At 59.7% G+C, this 19,633-nt stretch overlaps 2 protein-coding genes across 2 annotated transcripts in view; both read left to right on the plus strand.

Annotated features, from left to right (window-relative positions):
* The first annotated feature begins 2,626 nt into the window (after nucleotides 1-2,626).
* On the plus strand, nucleotides 2,627-11,433 carry THY1 (Thy-1 cell surface antigen). The gene is made up of 4 exons (XM_074936862.1): nucleotides 2,627-2,777; nucleotides 6,538-6,626; nucleotides 7,142-7,477; nucleotides 8,700-11,433. Exons 2-4 carry the CDS (start codon nucleotides 6,590-6,592, stop codon nucleotides 8,810-8,812), a joined length of 486 nt encoding a protein of 161 aa, XP_074792963.1. The 5' UTR covers nucleotides 2,627-2,777; nucleotides 6,538-6,589; the 3' UTR covers nucleotides 8,813-11,433.
* Nucleotides 11,434-15,479: 4,046 nt separating this feature from the next.
* USP2 (ubiquitin specific peptidase 2) overlaps nucleotides 15,480-19,633 on the plus strand; it is a 58,091-nt gene continuing 53,937 nt past the window's right edge. Inside the window, exons 1-2 of the mRNA XM_074936813.1 lie at nucleotides 15,480-15,535; nucleotides 19,113-19,193. The gene's annotated coding sequence lies outside the window, so the exon portion shown is untranslated. The remainder of the gene's footprint in view (nucleotides 15,536-19,112; nucleotides 19,194-19,633) is intronic.

The raw sequence follows: 19,633 nt of genomic DNA on the forward strand, positions 1-19,633 counted from the left end.
ATAGGCATGTCTGAGTGCCTTGTGCTAAAGAGAGTGATGGGCTGCGGTGAAACCAGTGACGTGGGGGGCACTGCTTCCCTGGAGGAGATAGCTCACTGTTCCCTGGGGGTGTCCAGAAGACAGGGGGTGTCCAGAAGACAAGGGCCAGGCCACTGGAGCGTAACAAAGCGGGGTGTAAATTGCTCACTTGCCTTGGGAGAGAGCAGGGCTGGTGGAGCCCAGAGCACAGCACCAGTAGTTTCCCCTGGTGGGCACAGACAGTGCCCCTCTTCCTGGGAGCAGGTGGTCCTAATTCACCCCAGGCCCCTCAGGCAACCCTGAAAAGTGTCGCCGGGTGTTATACAGCACTGTGCCTCTGTGTGGTATGCGGTGTGTTTGCATTCTGATGTGTCTCTGTGTGTCTTTCACACAGCGCTGGGCCTCCATTAAAGCCTTGGGTCAGCCGCTCCGCCCAGCCGGGAGAGCTCTGGCTCTCCTCTGTTTGCATTTCAGACTCCCCTCCAGGGGATAGAGAGTCCAACAACATCTTTCAATGTCCCCTCTCCTGTTTCACAGCTGTGCTCTCGCCAGCGAGCTTTACGGCCCCCACCCCACCTCTAGGAAACCAGGCTGCCCTGTGAGAGCGCAGCTGTGGATAAGATTCTGTAGATCTAGCAAAATCCTGCTGCCCAGCCAGCTAGCAAAACCTCAGTGCTTGGACAGTGCCGGGGGACTGGCCTTTGCTAGAACAGAATCTGACTTCTGTATCAATCGTCACAGCACAGAGCTGTTCAGGAGCTTGTTCAGGGGGCCCTTTGGGGGCAGGGCCGATCTGGAGGCGTGTGCGCCGCCTAAGAATAGGCACAAGGCCAAGGTGCAATAGTCCCAGCGGCATCTGAGCTCCTGGGCCTGTGAGGTTGCTGGGCCTTCGCTTCAGCCTTGCCAAGAACTTGGGGCATTTCACCAGTTTATGCTCAAGCCCAAGGGCCCGGCCCAGGGTTGAGCCTGGGCTGTTCGCAGTGCAAAGGTGTGTTGCTCACCTTGACTGCGTTAGCACGTGCTCCATGGGTGCAAACTGCCGCTTGCCTGCGTACACGAGGGGTGCGCCGGTGCTGCTGCAGCCGTGTCCCAGTGACCGATGGCTAGGGCGGAGGCAAAGTCTGTGTCAGCTTGGCGTCCTCCTAGCATCCCCGGCGCTGGGGCCATCCAACCCGGCCCCTGTCAAGTAGAGCAGTCTCAGGGCTACTCTATTTTCTTCCAGTCGCTACTGGCGAGGGCTACAGAAGCCCTGCGTCATCTAAGCACTCCTCGATGCAGGAGGGAGGTGTCAGCTGCTTTTGCACTGGCTGGCTTGTGCAAACAGCCCAGCAGGGAGTCTGGGCCCTGTTTGGGAGTGAAAACAGGCCTCTCTTTTCCCATCAGACCAGTCCGCCTGTGGGAGTGGAGTGAGATGACTCCCACGCTGTTGACATTTTTGCGCCAGGGAAGATTAACATTTCCATGGAAACCAGGGAAACGTCACCACAAAGGGAGCCCCTCATTTGCAAAAATGGGGCCAAAACTGAACTGGGAGGTGGCTGGGGCTTCATCCAAGTCTGTGTATGGCCGCGGGTGTGGGTGTATATCTGGGGGCAGGGGGAGTGGCACAATGTTGTGGGTGGGGGTAGAGGGAGGGATGTGACAAAATTACAGTCGGTGCTAGCTGTTGCCCTGCCCGATCTGGGTCTGCAGCGAACGTGGCTCGGTGCTGCATGGCCCTTGCCTTACGCTTTGTCCCCTCATTGCCACCTGTCAAACACCAGCCCATGGCTTGGCCTTCCCCCGGCCTTGCTGTGAGGGGAGGGTCTGAGGCTCCCTGTGCACAGCAGAAACTGACAACTCAAGGTGCAAGGCAGTGGGACTCCAGCCATGAGGGTCGCTTCCCCGCTCCCTTTCTTGGGGTTTCCGTGGCCCAGGTGCTGGCGCCAGGCCGGAGCAGTCCCTCCTATCTGTCCGCGCGTGCCTGGGCCAGAGGGCATGGGGCCCTCAGCCCAGTCAGCCTCATCTCCGCGGTTAGTCGTTGCTGCCCTAAGTCGTGTCCCAGCGGGCGGGGCCGGCTTAGGCGGTGGTTTGTGCAACGGTTCCCCTGCCGTGTTCACATCTGCTTCCAGTCCTGGGGCGCAGGGTCTTCAGCCCGTCCAGCCGGGATGGGTTTGGGCCCTGATCCTGAGTGCCCCACCTCCCACCCCCTGATGCCAGCAGGAGGCTGTTTGCACAAAAGAGACGCCGGCAGCAGGGCCCTCGTTGCACAGGGGGGTGGAATGCGGGGTGCGTCAGGGGGTGCACCTGGGACCTCCCATGTGCGGGATGCCCCTGGAGGGTAGCAACGTGGGCTCCCATGTCCCTAACCGCCCCAGGCACCCAGCGATCACCACCGTGGGTGCAGTGGGTGCCATTAACGCCCTCTTGGCATCTCGGCCGTGCCGGGGCTACGGGGCAGATGGGCTCGAAGGGCTCTTTCCTCTGCACCTGGCCCCCAGCCAGGGCCCGCCTGGCCCCCACTAGCCCAGGCTGTGAGCCTGCCAGGCGCTGACAACAGGCCTTGGGAAGCAGCCGGACTGCAGAGGGCAGGGCCGTCCCCACTGCAGGGGCTTGCAGGGGGTGGAGCTGGGCAGGCAGCCCCACTCCTGATTCGCGGGGCCGCCGGCGCCTCCCTACCCCAAACTGCAGGCGCAGCGCGCACCAGAGCAGAGCGGCGCAGGAGGAGAAGCAGGAGCAGGAGCAGGAGCGGGCGGAGACTGAGCGCAGCGCCCGGGCAGGTGAGGATGCGGGGCCGCTGGGGTCCCCTGGCCCGGGCAGCCCGGAGCGGGGGACGCAGCCTGGGGTCTGAGCTGGGGGAACGAGGAGGTGGGCAGGGGGCGAGACAGTGCAGCAGCCGCTCGGCAGGATCGCAGCCGAGAGGCGCAGGGAGCTGGGGGCGGTGATGGAGAGCCGGGGAATCGGGGCAGGGGGCTGGATGCTCTGCAGAGACGCAGCCCTGTGGCCGTCTGATTGTCTTGCTCGCCAGCTTTTGCCTGCCCCGCCCCGCCCTCTCTCCAGCCTGCTGGGGACGGGGTTCCTGGCCCAGTGCAGCGGCTTCCTTTGCCTTTTCCCCCAGCTCCTGCAGGGAGCAGAGAGAGTGGAGCCGGGGCAGGCTCCCGGCGGGGTAAATAATTGCATTGGTGCCCTCCCCTCGCCCCCCCAGCTCTGCAGCAGCCCTGCGAGCTCAGGCAGTGCTGCGGGGACCCCAGCTGGTCGTGCGGCGCTGCGGATGCTCCCAGAGCGCCCAGGGCTGCAGTGGCGAGCCGTGGCCGTGCACCAGTGCAAAGCCCAGCCGCTCCGCAGTCCCGGCGCCGCAGGCTGCGCCGCAGAACGGTGCAGTGGCTCTGGCAGGCTGCAGCGACGCGCCGGGAAAAGGGGGCATGACTGCAAAATACTGGGGCGTTGGTATGGGGGGGGAGCAGCCGGTAGAATGAGGGAGATAGAGGGTGACCCAGCAGGGTGGGGTGGGGGGGGGGTGGATGGTCTGGCTGCAGATCAGGGCGTGGGAGCAGATTCTGGGAGGGGCTCGGGATGAGACAGGGAACCCCTTCCCCGCCTCTCTGCCCCGTGCCCCTCTCAGCCCACCCCTGCTGCCTTCCTCCTCCCCCATCCTTTCTTTCCTCTCCACCTCCTCCCCTCTGGTGACTCGACTCCCTGCTCCCACGCCGGATGAGACAAGAGCAGACAGGATCCCAGAAAGCACAGCCTGGGGGGCGCTGAAAACGCTGGAACAGAAATAAAAATAAACCAGGCCCTGTAATCAGCAGCACACTCACTTGGGGGTCACTAGAACCCCCCAGGAGCGGGGACAGCCATGGGGGGGCCAGAGGACACATTGCATTCAACTTGCAACCATCGAGGTTCCTGGGGTCGTCCGCTCAGCCAAGCCGGTGGCCATCCCTGCACACGCCCCATGGCAGATCTTCCGGGGGCCAGCCCATGTGCAGTCTCTCTGCCGCTGGGGTTCAGTTCAGGCTGCCCCATGGGCGATGGGGGGGGGTGTCAATATTTTGGCGAGCAGAGGCCAGTTGCTGGGCAGGAGGTTGCCTAATAAGGCCAGTCCTCATGTCAAGAGTTCACTGACATTGGAAATTGGTTTACTTACCTGCCGGAATCTGAGCTCTGTGCTCCCCTGCTACAGCCCGTGGGCCATCAGCACCCAGCCCAGCCTCTCCCCGTGCGGGGCTCAGGATGTGTCAGGTGGGTGTGGGCAGGGCTGGAGTCAGCAGTTTTTGTTACCACGCCCATCAGGGTGGTGGCTGAGGTTGGAGCAGGAGCACTAGTGGCTAGAACTCCTGGGTTCTCTTCCCAGCTCTGGCAGGGAATGGCTAGCAATTAGGAGGGCACTGGGAGCAAGGACTCCTGGGTTCTTTTCCTGGCCTGGCTGCTGACTGGCCATGTAACCTTGGTGGTTACATCCCCTCTCTGTGTAATGGGGCAGGTGATACCTACGCTCCGCAGTAGAAAACCTGGAGAGCTGCTGATGACAGATGCTGTAGGAGCAAAGACATCTGTGGTCCCCACGCTATGGAGTCCCTGGGGCTGGGTTCATTGGAGTGGGGGGATGTTTTCAGGCCCCCGGGGGTGGGGAGGGGAAGCAGAGGGACCTTGCTGCACATGCTCAGGATATGGCTGCTGGTGGAAGGAATAAGGAGAATTTTTATACTTAAACAATTTTTTTTCTTTTCTAAATGAGAAGGGGTCGGGGGAGTTGTCTGGTTTTTAAATCAAGGAACATTGCATGTTTCCAGATCGGGGGCTGCAAACCGGGGAGGGTGTCTGTGAATGGACTCCCCCCCACACACACACGCACCCACACACACATATCTTGAGCTTGGGCCTTACTCAAACCAACATGGGAAGCGGGGAAGAGCTGCCTACATTCTCCAGGCCCTGGGGAGCTGGGTCAGGACTGCTCCATTCCTGCCCTGCCCCCCGCAAGCACACACAGCCACACCCTTTGCACCCACATCCCTTTTCTGTCACACTCTCACCCACCGGTAAACAGCCCCCTTCTCCCCATCTCTGCCACACACACATTTCTAGGGCTGCCGGCCCCCAACGCAGCCCAGACACGCTCCCTTCGCATCCCCCGCCTCCTCTCAGCCTCTCGATCTCTTAGCAGCTCCTCCTGTGACAGTGCCGCAGTGGAAAGCGGCGGGCTGCGGACCTGACAGGCAAGCCGCTGCGCCCCAACCCCCGTCCCCAGCAGGACCGGCGGGCAGGGCAAGCCCCTGCTCCCCAGCCAGAGTGGTGGGAGGGGGGAATGCAGGTGGAAGGAGTGGGGATGGGCCCCCACTTGCTCCGGCTCAGGGCCCCACAAACCACTAATCCACCTTTGTGCAGAGGGGTCTGGAAAAGATGAGTGAGGCTAGGGGCTTGTCCTCATTGCAACACTGACTTCAGTGTTATCCACAGCTTGAGTCCTGTCCCCATGCAAGGGAGACGCTGCTTCTAATTAGAGTTTGGCCCACTCATCGGCTGCTCACACAGCTGCTGTGGGCGGCGCAGTGGCGGCTCTCCCTGGACCTAGGCTAAGCAGAGATATCGCTGCATTGAAGACAGTAGCCTAAGAGAGGAGCAGGGACTGTAAGGAGCCCAAATGCGGCCGCCCAGGGCCAATCTGTGCCCCGTTTAGGCGCTGATCCACCACACACATACCCCTGGGATTCATTTGCACTTCGGGCGGGAGTAGGATTTGGTGCCTAGGGTGGGTCAGGATATCTCTGGGAGTTGCCAGAGGTAAGCAGAGTCTATCGAATGCGTAGGGGCAGCAGAAAGTCAAAGGCGTCAGAAGGACCAGTGTCCTGGGGACTAAATGAGACTTGAGCGGTCCCTGCCCTGTGGAAGCTGTACTTTGCAGGAAGCCCTTTTATGCAAAGACTGCACAGATGGGGCTGTTCTCTGGGTGGAAGAAAATCAGATAGTTAAGAATTCCACGGAGCACTCAGGGTGAATGAATCAGTCTGGTATTTCCTCGCTGCTGGTCAGGGGCGTGCACAGAAATTTAACTTTGACCCCTTTTGCGGGGACACATCCTGTGCCCCCACCCCTCACAGCAGGAGCTTGCTCTTCCTTCCCCGGCTCCCACAGGCCCTCGCTTTCCTCCCTGCCGCCCTGGGGTGGAAGGAGCTCACTTTCTCCACCACCGTGGCCCCGGGCTGGAATTCTGTGCCCCTGATGATTACTGGGGGGGAGGGGTTGCCCCTGCTTGCTCCCCCCTTTGTGCATGCCCCTGCTGCTGGTCTTGCAAAAAAAAGTATCCCGCTGACTGGGATCTAGACCTCTCCAGACTGGGTGACCTTCCTGCTGGTGTCAGCGCAGAATGTCTCTAACTCTGCCCCCAGACTGTACAGTGCCCTCTTCTGCTTGGCAAACAGCCTGCGTATGCATTTATGGGCACGCCCGGGCGTGGTCACGCGCCTGTCTGTGGGTGTGCACGTAGGGTCGCACAGATCCCTGTCGGGCCACTAACCAGCATGTTCTCCTCCTGCTCAGGCCCCCCTCGCCGTTCTCCACCGCTGACGGCCCCAGCACAGCGGGCGGAAAGATGAATCCCACCATCAGCGTCGCTGTCCTCCTGACAGGTAGGGGCCCAGGGGTGCAATGATGCTGCCATCTAGTGGCCGTGCGCCATAAGTGGCGCTAGCTGGAGAGACCAGACGTAAGCTTCTAAATAAATGCTTCACTCCAGAGAAAGCCAGGCCAGCTGAATCCTCCTCCTCCCCTACCGGGGACACGGGGGCGGGGGGTGCTATTATCTGTCCTACTTTGCAGTGACCCCACCGTGGAATGCACTGGCTTTGTGGGGAGAGAGCTGACTCACTAGCAGCACAACCACAGTGGTTAAAAGCCAAACTACTGCTGCAGGCGAACGGAGAGTCTCCAGTAGCTCAGCCCTCATTTTGCTAGCAGCAGGTCTTGGCTTCTCTAGCCCTGTGTGCGTGTGATTTAGCCAGGAACTGTGCCGTGTCTCCATAGCATGTGGATTTACTGCTGCATGCACTGGAGCAAGGGGTAGCTGCAGGGGTGCTCCTGCCTTCACCTCCCTCCCCCCCGCCAGCCCCGCTCCACCTCCCCTGACCCTGTTGGCCTGTCCCAGTGCTGCAGGCTGCCCATTGCCAGAAGATCAAGGAACTGAGCGCCTGCTTGCTGGGCCAGAACCTGCGCGTGGACTGCCGCTACGAAAACAAGACCGCCAACCCCCTGACCTACGAGTTCAGCATGTTCAAGGACAACAGGAAGCGTGTGATCCAGACCACCTTGAACGTCCCCGAGAACAGCCTCAAGGCACGATCCAATGTCACCCTGTCAAAGGACCTGTTGTGCCTGCAGCTGTTCGACTTCACCACCGCAGACGAGGGCACCTACATCTGCGAGCTGAAGATCACTGGTGACTACACCGGCAACCAGATAAGGAACATCACCGTCATCAAAGGTGGGCAGGGGAGGGGACCCTACCACCCCAGGCTTCTCGCTGACCTAGCACGGTGCACCACCCTCTGTCCTCCAGGCTCTACTACTGATGGGCCAAGGCTCCAGTACACAAGGGGCACTGATTCTCACAGGCCCACCTGATGCCCTCTGACCATTTGAGCCCTTTGCCCAATGCTCCTCTTAGATAAAGGCCTGTATGTACTTTCCAACCAACTGCAGCCAGGGCAGGGCCAGCAACGGAGTCACCCCTCCTCACGCACACATCCTTGCCTGGAGCCAAACCCTTCTCACCCTCCAGTGCTCTGTGCCTTTTGCAGGCGTCTGTCAGAGGCACCCACCCATCCAGCTTCCCACTGGTCCCTGCAAATCTTAAGGCCAGCCCTGCGCTGGGGAATGGGCCAGATCGGAGCCTTGTGCCTTCCGGCTGCCTGTTCAAACCTAGCTCAGATCTGTAGAACTGTCTCCATCTGCTGGCTGCTCGGTGGCCCACACGTATGCTGAGTTTGGTGAGTCTCAGTGGACAGTTGCTAATGTCACCCAAAAGAACCCATCATAGTTGGTATTAATTGGCCCCCAGGACAGATCAGCAGGGTAGCATTAGGGGAAACTAGCCCGACCTCTGCCCATCCTGTGGCTGTTCTGTAGGGAGGGGACTCCAGCCTCCAAGGCTGTCCACCTGGAACATAGCGTCTGTCAGCTTTCCGCTGGAGAGAGGACTCTTCCCACCCCAGAGCGCCACAAAGCACCCCACACCCCACCTCTCGGCCTGGGGTCAGGAAGGTACTTCCCTATGGGCAGGATCTTGCCTAGTTGTCCCCTAGGGGTTCTTTCTGCCCGCTTTTGAAGCAGCTAGTGCTGGCCATTGTCAGAGAGAGGACAGGGGAGTGGATGGAGCACTGACTTGATCATTCTCGTTTGTACTGGAGTAGGACCTAGAGGTCCCAGTCAAGGTCAGAATCCCCCTTGTGCCAGGCACTGGGCAGATACAGTGGGAAGTGCTTCCTTGCCCCAAAGAACTTGCAGTCTCGCTAGACAAGACACAGAGTGGGAGGGCAAATAGAGGCACATGGAGGGGAAGTGACTTGCCCAAGGTCACCCAGCTGGTCCGTGGCAGAGCCGGGAAGGGAACCCAGGTGTGCCGGCTCCCAGCACCCCATCAGTCCTCTTTCCCCAGGGATCTCATTTTTGCCTCTTCTCTCTTTCCCCTCCCCCTGCCCTGGCAGACAAGCTGGAGAAATGTGCTGGCGTCAGCCTCTTGATTCAGAACACCTCGTGGCTGCTGCTCCTGCTCCTGTCCCTGCCGCTCCTGCAAGCTGTGGACTTCGTGTCCCTGTGAAGGGAAGGAGTGATCGAACCGCCCAGCTGAGCCCCACCGCCCAAACGTGGCCCTTTGCAAGAGAAGACGATGAACGATTTGAAACCAAGGAAATCTCTCTCTGTGTATATCTCTGTCTATATCTGTATATCTACCGAGCCCGCGCTGCCACGCCATCACACCACATGTCCGAAACACGCTGGGGGCTGGGGTGGGGGTATTAAGCAGTATTAAAGGATCCGACGCATGGCGGCATTCCCTCGCACTCTGCTAGATGGTGCAGCTTCTTCCATAGCAAGTTTTGTTTTTGTTTGCCCCGGTGGCAGGGGGATCTGTAGCCTCGAGGGAGCAGCTTTTCTTGTCCCATTTTTTGTCTTTCAAGGCGGGAAAGCCAGCAGGCCCCCCAGACCTGACTCTGGTAAAAGAGAGAGGGTCAAAGAGTTAGAGGACCAACTGGGGAGTCCTGGCCACCACCCCAGCCTGGAGAACAGACGTTCACTCAGCAACGCGGGGTTGCCCAGTGTAAAGACTTGTCCTGACCTAGGCAACATCAGGCAAATGGGAAGCTTTGGGATAGAGTACGGTGCACTAGCTTTCACCTCTGGGGAGCTGGGTTTGAATCCTGCCTGGTGAGATGAATTTGGTGGGCTCTCAGCCTGTTCTTTGGCAGCCAACACTTCCGTATTGCACAAAGCCATGATCATTGGTATGACTGCTTCACCTGCATAGGAAAGGGCCAGCACTGAAACAGATCAGTCTTGGGGCTGAGAACAACAAGGACACCCTACTACGGAGACAGCAAAGGGTGCTGAAGGTCTCACATTTGAGGTGCAGGGATAGAGAGCTGGGGGGGGCACAGCACTGAAATAGCAAGGGGTGCAGAAGGTTTTTAGGACAGAGGCTCATCTGCAGCCCTGCATAAGAACACTTGCCCATCACTCATCCACGCTCTGCTGGGCTCATGTCCTCACCGTAAGATCAGGGGATGGCAGTTACTATAGGAGTTGGTTGTTTTGGGGTTTGTTTGGGTTTTTTTTTATTAATCCTGAACTAAGAAACTGAGGCTGTAGCCCTTTAAAGTCGTCAGTGTGCCGAGGCCTAGAGCTCCCTAGGCATTAGCTCACCCTGCTCAGTGAAGACAGTTGTGTGCTGTGAAGGGAGACCCCTTGCTGAGTTAGTGCCTGTCAGTTGCACTGCTTGGCGTGATCTCCAGGCTGTGGTCCCCTGGGCGGAGATCCAGATAGCAGCTGCATATTCCTTCCTCCCCAGCATGTGGGGGGTGAAGAGACACTCATGTCACGGGGGGATCCTGTACTCTGGGAGAGTGTCCTTAGCTCTTAAAGGAGCCAGTCTTTTCCTGACTGCCAATCCTAGAACTAGGACAGCTCGCTCCCAGAGAAGAAGTCACCATCCTGGGGGAGAGAGGAAATATACCGATAGGGAAGGGGGCCTAGGCAGCTGCCACCTCTCACTCTGGCCCCAGTCAAAGCTGCTCTGGGCACATACCCCCATTAACACATACAGCTGTCTCCCACTGGGGATCAGGGGGAGATTGCAGGAGCTGGGGCTGCCCTCAAGTCACAGGCTCTCATCCCTGCATGCCACCCTTTGGGTTTGACTCAAGGCACTAGCAAGACCAGCGTGCCTGGCTCCACTCCTTGACTGGACCATGGTTTCCTCCTTCAGCCCAGTCCTGCTCCCACTGCAGCCTTCCTCCCTTGCAGGTTAACAGACTCAGGTGCAGGCCTGTCCCTTAACACGGCCTTGCCTCTCATTAGGAGCCTAAAGGGCCTAGGCAGGTGTTTCCTTTGGATGGTGGTTAGCTGTAGGGGGAGCTAATGCACCACAAACCACAAAATGACCCCAAGCTGAGAGAGCATCCCCAGCTTGGGACAGGGTCTGGACCAGGTCTTCCCTCCAGCAAGCTGGGGATCGATGCCCCAGGACTTACCAGGGCAGAAACTCTCCTGAGCCCACCTACCTAGCAGGGGCAGGCTAGATGGCAGAGGGTATTACATAGCTCTCTCGGAGCACCAAAGGCATCTCACCCAGGGGTGGGCTAAAACAACCTCTGTGGGACTGGGGAGCAGAGGTCCCACTGAGCCCCCTGCCACACAGGTGAGACAATGGGAAGCCAAGATCATAAGCATCAGAACTGACCAGGGCAAGAACTGGGAGCTCACTTGGTGGAACTGGAAGGGCTAATGGTGATTGGAGGTGGGGATGGGGTCAGGCCCCAGATAATCCTAACGTGCCCCTCTCTCCGATTGTGTGTGCTGAGCTTGAGGCCTCTGCAGTGTCAAGAGCCCCGGTGGCTGGCTAAGGTGAGCTGCTTTCTTCCGAGACACCCCGCGCCCTGCTTGTCCACTGTGCAGTGCACTACCCCACCCAGATGTACTGCTCAGGTATCTCTCCGTGTACATCTCCCACCAGCCAGCCGTGACCTGACGGGGAATGCAATGTGGGGTGGGGGGGGGGGGTGTCAGACCCAGCCAACCCACACTGGCATGTCCTAGTCTTGTTTTGTGAACATTTGTAGTGTTTCCACAGTTTGGTGTAGGAGAAATGCTGTTCAAGGGGAAGGGGGAAGAACAACAAAAGAGCCTCTGTCTGCACAATAAATCCCTCGGTCGTGTGTTGGATTCGCAGCTGCCTGCCTCTTTATTTCAGCACTGATTTCAAGGGCTTTGAATTTGCTTTCGTAAGGGCCAGCCCTCACAGCTGGCTGGGGGCAGCCTGCCCTCTAGTGGAGACAATCTGAACTGCTTAGCTGTGTGTCCTAGCGTCTGTACTGCTACAAGAAAATCGTCTCTCACACCGGCGGGTGGGTTTGTGCTCTGGAACTGGCCCAGCTCCCAGGGCTAGCCCCGCGGGCCCAACATGCTCCGAGTAGCAGGGGGGATGAAAGGGAGCGATGCACGCCCTGTCTGGAAAGCGAGGAAGAGGGGGTGCGGGACAGCTTCGCTCCCAGCACTGTTTTTTCTCAGGCTGGGAAGCTCCAGAACTCAGCCCCTTGGCGCTCCCGCTGCCAGCCCCACCTGGGCCCTAGAGCTGGAGGGCTCGGGCTGGTAGAATGGCACAGGGGGTCCCCTGGGGGCGACCCACACACACACACCCCGGCAGGGGCTGGGACTATCCCCTGCCTACAGGGGGACCCAGAGCAGCACCCAGGGACGGGGATCTCCTCTTCTGCATGCGATGAAGTGAGCTGTAGCCCACGAAAGCTTATGCTCAAATAAATTTGTTCATCTCTAAGGTGCCACAAGTCCTCCTGTTCTTTTTGTGGATACAGACTAACACGGCTGCTACTCTGAAACCTCCTCTCCTGTCTCCCTTAGCCTATAGGGGCAGCGCCCAAGGGCTGGGATGCAGCCCCGTGAGGGGACCAGAGCTCCAGGAGTTGGGATCTCCCCCCAGCCTATAGGGAGCAGCACCCAGGGCCCGAGTACCTTGCCCCACACTCCTCTCCCGCAGAGCCGTGGGTGGGAGGGAAACCCGGGGGTCCAGGGTCTGGAATCTACCGCACCCCGCTCCAGGGGACGCGGAGCACCAGGGGCTGACTGTCCCCCCGCGGGTCCCGGCCCTGGCCCCGGCCCCACCTGCGCGCTGCCGCGCGGGGCGAGTTGGGCGAGGGACGCCGCCCGGCAGCTGCAGCCTCCCCGCCCCGCGTCAGCTGCGCCCGGATTGTGACATCAGGCTCGGCCGGGCCCCCAGCTGCTCCACGGAAGCGGCCGGCTCCGGCTCATCCCCACCCGAGAGCCCGGTGAGTGCGGGAGGCGCGCCCGGCCAGCCCCCCGGGGCTCCGTGTGTGCGGGGGATGCCCGGCCCCCCTGGGCGGTGCCAGCCCCACCTGGGGGAGGGGATCTAGGGGGTGCCTGCCCCCCCCCGAGCAGTGCCAGCCCCACCTGGGGGGGATCTAGGGGGTGCCTGCCCCCCCCCGAGCAGTGCCAGCCCCACCTGGGGAGGAGATCTAGGGGGTGCCTGCCCCCCCCGAGCAGTGCCAGCCCCACCTGGGGAGGGGATCTAGGGGGTGCCTGCCCCCCCCCGAGCAGTGCCAGCCCCACCTGGGGAGGGGATCTAGGGGGTGCCTGCCCCCCCCGAGCAGTGCCAGCTCCACCTGGGGAGGGGATCTAGGGGGTGCCTGCCCCCCCCGAGCAGTGCCAGCCCCACCTGGGGAGGGGATCTAGGGGGTGCCTGCCCCCCCCGAGCAGTGCCAGCCCCACCTGGGGAGGGGATCTAGGGAGTGCCTGCCCCCCCCTCGAGCAGTGCCAGCCCCACCTGGGGGGGGATCTAGGGGGTGCCTGGCCCCCCTGGGCAGAATAAGGCTCTGTGTCTGTAAGGGTTCCCTGCCCCCCAGGCAGTGGGACAATGCCCTCTACTTCCCACCGGTGTTCTGGCTGTGTGAATGACCCCCCCCCATCCCCTGCCCTGAAAACCACCTGAGCAGGCCCAGCACCTTGTGGGTCATGCCAGCCCCTGACTGGGCTCTGTATAAGTGGAGGGTGTGGGGCTTGGGCCTAACTGAGAAAATGTCTCTTTTCTCCCACTTCCCCCCCTGCCAGAGTCATCTCTGTGGTAGGGGTGTGTCCCATACCTGCCCCTCCTCCCACAGGCTTGGGTGGGAGTCAGGAGAATGTGCCAGGGCTGCTCCCATCAGTGCCAGCCCGACTGGGGAGATCTAGGTGTGCCTGGCTCCACCTGGGGGACCTAGGGGGTGCCAAACAATAAGGCAGTGCCTGCGTGGGCTATGGGGCAGGGGAGGTGTGGGAGCATGTACCTGATCTGCGTCATTCCTCCTGACCCGAGATGAGTGCCACCTGTGATCTGTGTGCCTGAGCCATGCCTGCATTCCCCCTGCGTGAGCACTTGTGCCTCGCCGCGTGTGAGCGCTTGTACCATGCCAACACGCCGTGTGTGTGCGTGTGCACACCATGCAAATGCTCCCTGTGGCCCCCAGGAAGATGTGTTGCTGGGAGGGCTGGACCCGGATCCTCCAGCTTCCTACCCCAGGCTGTGGGGAGTGGGGCCATCCTGCCAGCGGCCCCAGGGCTGCCAAGCTGGCTGGGTCCAGAGAGACGAGGCTCTCTGAACACACTGGGAGGAGGAATACATTTTCCCTGCTCAAGGTGGAGCTGCTTTGAAAATAACCTGAAGATTTGGGTTATTCTGGGGGGAGGGGGGTTGTCCATCTCAAGGAGTGAGACTGGGGATCCAGTCTTCAGGTGCCCACCTGGCTTCAGGATTTCGCAAAGAAGGATCTGGCTCTGGTAGTGGCTGCTGCTGGAGGCTGGCTGAGTGTGGGATAAAGCACCAGGTGTACCAAAGCACCAAATAGATCCCTGGCCTCATCCCGTTGACCTTCCTGAGGTTACACCAGGGATAAAACTGGCCCAAGTGTTTTCCCACAGCCATGCCTGGGCTGTGACATACAGATGAGCAGGGAAGGGAGGGAAGTGGTGGCTTAATTGCATCCTGCCTCGTTACTCATAAGAGGTGGGGACTGAGTCATTGCCTTCCAATGCTCTGGAGTAGACTCAGCTGGACCCAATTCACACATGGAGCTGACTTAGGGTGGAGTTAAGCTAGGGTGAATTTAACCCTGGATTTTCTTGCAAGGCACCTCCCCAGCTCTTCTGTGTCCGTGGAGCCCCTGCATCCCTCACCCTGAAGAGCCCTCAAGGGGCAGAAGGGTGAATGGCTTCCTTGGCCCTATCTCTGTCCCCCAAGTGGGCTGTCCCACCGCTGCCAGGTAGAGCAGGGCCGAGACAGCTCCCATGACCAATGGCCAGGGGGTGGCACTCTCATAGCTGGTCAGAGGATCCCAGAGGCACCCATAGGTGCCATGCAGACTCCCTGCCCCTTGAAGTCAGCGTAGGGCTCTGCATTGTCTGGGCTCCTCCTAACTGTCTCCACCAGGCATCTGTTCTGTGTCAGTTCCTGTACCCACTCAGCACTGTGGGATGAGGGGGCCTGCCAGGCGTGCAATGGGACCGTGGCTGAGATCTGTCCCGCCTGTGTTCTCTCCTCCACTCCCCAGGGAGAGAAGTCCACTGCTTCCCTTGGGAGGATGCTGCTTCTCCTCCCACCAGTTGGGGGCTGGACTGGGGGCCAGAGAGCAGCATCTCTGGGGTGCCCCAGAGCCTTGTGGGGCATTCCCTCTTATCTCCAGGAATCCTATCTCCCCTCCCTTGGCCCCAGCCCCTCCCTCCCCCTGTAACAGCCCAGCCCCTCTCTTCCCTTTGCCGAGAACCCCCTTCTGCAGTTTCCCCCTCACACCTGATCCCCTCTTCCCTTCCCCTGCTCCAGAACCCCCTTTCCCTTTCGACCCCTTACCACCATCTCTCTTCGCCTCCCAAACCTCCATTTTTCCTACCCTCAAAGCCTCTACTTCTCCCATTGCCCCAGAACGCCACCCTTTCCCCCCTCTCCTCCCTGTAGCACCCCTCTTCTGGCCCTGCCTCCATGACACATGAGAACCCCTCTGGCTGCGCTCTGCCGGCTGCCCCTTTAAGCCTCCCCGCTGCTGGAATGTGAGAGGAGGGCTCCAGCTCCCTGTGAGGTCAGATAAGACACTATATTTATCTAGCCGGTAACCTGAGCCGAGAATTTCTGCAGTGGATTACACAGCCCCAGCCTTTAGGCTCTGCCCCTCCGGCCATTTCACCCAGATCCCTCCCCACTTTGCCCCCCCCCATGCCCGCTGGAGAAGCCTGGCTCTGAGACAGCCTGGACGGCTGCTAACAGGTTAGTCGCTACTGTTTATTTGCAATCCCTTTTTTCTCCTTCGCTTCTGTTGTAGGGCAAGTGCCTTGCGGACGCTGAGGTGACCCCATCCGAGCAGCCAGGGCGTCACCCCATGACAAGCCGCTACCCTTCAGTCTTGCTGCCCCACACGCAGGTGCGTATGGAGCTGCTGGGAAACTCGAGGACAGGGTTAGAGGGTCCCGGGAGGGAGGGTAAAATACAAGCTGAGAAACTTCAGGGTGGACTTAGCAAAGTGCCTCCGTTGTCTGGAAGCTAAGATCTGGGGACCTGGGGCCGGGATCAGCCTTTCTGGCCATGTTCTATCCACATCGCCAATTTGGTCCTTTTCCTTTAACTTCGCTAGCTGTAACTGAAGTCTTGAGCTTTGTCAGTCAATCAAGCGTCCGGCCGATGGTGGTAATACCGAGCTCTTCCTCCGTAGATCTTGAAGCACGTGGTGGGCGAATAATCGACTCCGCTCATGTTCTTGTTTGCTCCCATCAGCTGTCCAGGGAGCTCTTCGCCAGCAGGTTTTTTCTCTTCCATCATTCCGCCACTTTTAACCGAGGCCGCGCCGGGGGCTTCATAACTTGGATTTTACCAGGTTGCTGGGTGCTAGGGTGATGTGGCGGGGGGCAGGCAGGTCGTCAGCAACTCAGATCCAGCTCAGGTTGCCAGAGTTAACACCAACTGCCAGCTGTTAGGTGACACATGTGAAGAGAGTTGGTGGGTCTCTGCCTTGTTCTCAGTGGGCAAGTCCCTGTGCTGACAGCCACGGTTGCAATGGATGCTCATTAGCATCTACAACAGAGGAAGGGTGGTCAATGAGTAGGGCACTAGCCTGGCACTTGGGAGACCCAGATTCAGTTCCCTGCTACACCATAGACTTTCTGGGTGACTCTGGACAAGTCACTTACTCAGCAGTGTTGCCTTGTGGGTAGGGCACTGGACCAGGACTCGGGAGACCTGGGTCTAATCCCAGCTCTGCTGCTGGCCTGCTGGGTGACCTTGGGTAAGCCACTTCCCCTGCTGGTTCCTCAGTTTGCCCATCAGTTAAATGGGGATAATGATACCGACCGCCTTTGTAAAGCGCTTGGAGAGCTACGGCTGACAAGAGCTGGGTATTGTCATCATCTGTACAATCGGGATCACAGCACTTGCCCGCCCTCACTAGGGGTGTGGTGAGGTTACATGCAGTGCAGATGGTGAGGTGCTCAGACGCTGTCGTGAGTGATGGGGGCCAGAGAGAGAAGACAAAGCATGGAATTGAGCTGGGCTCTAGCACCTATTTCTAGGGCAGGCCGGAGGGGCATAGGTGGGAAGCCTGCCCCGTTGCTACTCACCTTGTCCCTGTTCTGTGGCTGACCGGAGTCCAGGGCTGTCACTTGCCCCACTACCAAAATCACTTGCAGCCTGTTGGCGTCACTGCCGTTCCCCCTGGAGCCCTGCAGGCGGAGGGCTGGGCGTGGGCTGTTGGCAGGGAGCGTGGGAGGGTTTAAGCGTGTTCTCTTATCTGTTGACAAACTGCATCCCTTTGGCAACTCTCGCCAGCCGGGCTAGGTTCCACGCTGATCTTGGGAGGAGGTTTCTGGGGCCACCCTTAGAGTGGACAAATCAAACCAGCTGGAGGAATTGTTGGCATAACATACCCCTGGCTTGGTCTGGGGGACTCCCTGCTCCTTCCCGCCCCCCTCCAGGCACTAAACAACTCATCCCAAAAGGAAGGCTGTCCTGCAGTGGGCTACTGATGCTCCTCAGCCTGCCAGGGAGGGGCCCCTCTGAAGGGGGAGTGCAGTCTCCAGGGCTTGTGCAGACATTTGGCCCAGGCGCTGCCCCTCTGGGGGCCTGCCCTGCAGCTCCTCTGAGATGAGCTGCTGTGGGTATTTGTTTTCCCTCTGGCTGCTGCATTCCAATGCTGCAGGTTTGCAAAGACCGCAGGGTCACCTCTGTGTCAGGCCCAGCTGGCCAGCTCTGCTCCAAGGAGAGGCCAGTGTTTGGCTCCCCCATTCCTCTGCCCTGGAAGTAGTCTCCAGGCCCCTCATCGACAGGGGCTGGGGTCACGGGACTCCCAGGGGGAGCTCAGCCCCCAGTCTGGGTGGAGGAACAGGCTGGGGCTGACCTGAGCTTTCCTGGACAGGGCTTAGGAAGGCTCCCTTGTGGGATGTTCTGGTGTAATGACAATAGTATAAAGGGGCTTCAGCTGCTGGACGCAGGCAGACCCTGCGGTTCTCTCTAGCTACCAGTCTGACTGACCCAGCGTCAGCTGGCTGGTGTCCAGAAGGGGTCTCCTTGGCCTGGACAAAGTCCTCATGGAAGGGACTGTCGTCTGCATTGTGCGTGGTACCTAGAGAGTCTCCCCCGCTGCAGGGGGAGACTTGCACAGCCTCCCCTCCCCGTCCCACATGTCCTTTGTCCCGGAGTCCCCAGGCGATGCTCTGGAACTGCTCCCCACGAAGCCAGGCAGGACTCTGGGGCAGTCTCCTTTCTGTGAGCAGCCTGTCTGCAGGACACACAGCTCACACGGCTTCCACCTTCCTGGGTCTGACCTCGGAGCAGTCAGCCTCCTCTGCCCCTCCGTGCGCTTCCCACAGCGAGTCCACCCAGGCGGGGTCCTGGGGAAGCCAGAGGGTCCTGCCCCCCAACTTCGCAGTCAGACGGGACTCTCAGCCAGTCAGTAAAACAGAGGTTTATTAGACGACAGGAACATGGTCTAAAACAGAGCTTGTAGGTGCAGAGAACAGGACCCCTCAGCCGGGTCCGTTTTGGGGGCCGTGAGCCAGACAACCCCGTCTGCACTTCACTCCATGTCCCCAGCCAGCCCCAAACTGAAACTCTCTCCAGTCCCTCCTCCTCTGGGCTTTGTCCCTTTCCCGGGCCAGGAGGTCACCTGATTCCTTTCTTCTCCAACCCCTTTAGCTCTCACCTTGCAGGGGGGAAGGGCCAGGCCACAAGTTGCCAGGAAACAGGGTGTCGGCCCTTCTCTGTGTCCAGACCCCTGCACACACCTGCCCTCTAGGGCTCTGCAATGATCACACACCCTTATCCCACCCCCTAGATACTTAAGAACTGCCTAGGGGAAACTGAGGCACCCCCACACCATTCAGAGGAACCATTAAGAACAGTCCCATTTCATCACATCCTTGTCCCATGTGGAGACAATGGAAGGTAATGGGGAGAAGGGGGCGGTCTGGGGCGATGGAAGGAGGCAGGATCTGTGCCCTGGCTCTCTAGTCTCCCCTAGAGCTTTAACATAGACCGGAGAGTGAGCAGGGTGGTGGAAGCGGTAGATGTGAAGCCAGGACTCCTGGGTTCTTTGTCCCAGCCCTGCCACCGACTCGCCCTGTGAGCTTAGCCCAGATGCTTCATCTTTCTGTGCCTCCACTTCCCCAGCTGCACAATGGGGCTAGTGACGGGGTGTCCCTGCCTCGCGGGGGCGGTGGAAGGCTGAGTCACCGGTGTCTGCTGAGAGGTGCTGTACGTGCAAGGGCAGCGCTGCCACTGGAGAGAGCCACACGGTTTCTTGCACCTCGGCTCTCCTCTCCCGGCTCTCATGGTGCGCTCGGCTTGTCTCTTGCAGCCCTGGGCACCAGGATGGTGTGACGTGGTCCTGTGAATCCCACAGGGAAGGCAGTTCTTGTAAAGGTGGCAGTCCTAGACGGTAAGCAGCCCAGGGACCCTCCTGGGGTAGGGTGGGTAGAAGAGGTCCTATGGGGCAGGACTTTCTTTCCTGCACACAGAAAACTTTCCCATGAAGAGTAACCTTAGGGAGCTGGTCCCTCTGATCTGCTAAGATCTCCTGGCACATTTGGCAAGCCTTGAGGTGTTAGCCTGTGTCATTGGGTAATAATCCATCCTGGTCTCCCCTGAATCCCTCTCCTCACAGCCCCATACTCTCACAGCCCCCTACCCCTTTCATTTCAAAGGCATAGTGTGTTCTTTCTAAAAGCAGTTTCTCTGTTGTAGGTCAGCTGCTTGTTCCACCCCAGAGGTGGCTGCTTTTTAAGGGCAAGGGAAGTGACCTTGGCATGCCGAAGGGGTAAATCCTACCCCTCGTTTATCCCTATGCACGTCCATGGGCTTTGGCAGAGTTGCGAGAGT

The sequence above is a fragment of the Natator depressus genome, chromosome 22 (genome assembly GCF_965152275.1).
Source record: "Natator depressus isolate rNatDep1 chromosome 22, rNatDep2.hap1, whole genome shotgun sequence".
NCBI classification, from domain to species: Eukaryota; Metazoa; Chordata; order Testudines; family Cheloniidae; genus Natator; species Natator depressus.

Coding starts and splice junctions, on each gene's coding strand:
- THY1 (XM_074936862.1), top strand. CDS start 6,590: ATGAATCCCACCATCAGCGTCGCTGTCCTCCTGACAG. Junction 6,627..7,141: donor CGTCGCTGTCCTCCTGACAG/GTAGGGGCCCAG, acceptor GGCCTGTCCCAG/TGCTGCAGGCTGCCCATTGC. Junction 7,478..8,699: donor GAACATCACCGTCATCAAAG/GTGGGCAGGGGA, acceptor CTGCCCTGGCAG/ACAAGCTGGAGAAATGTGCT.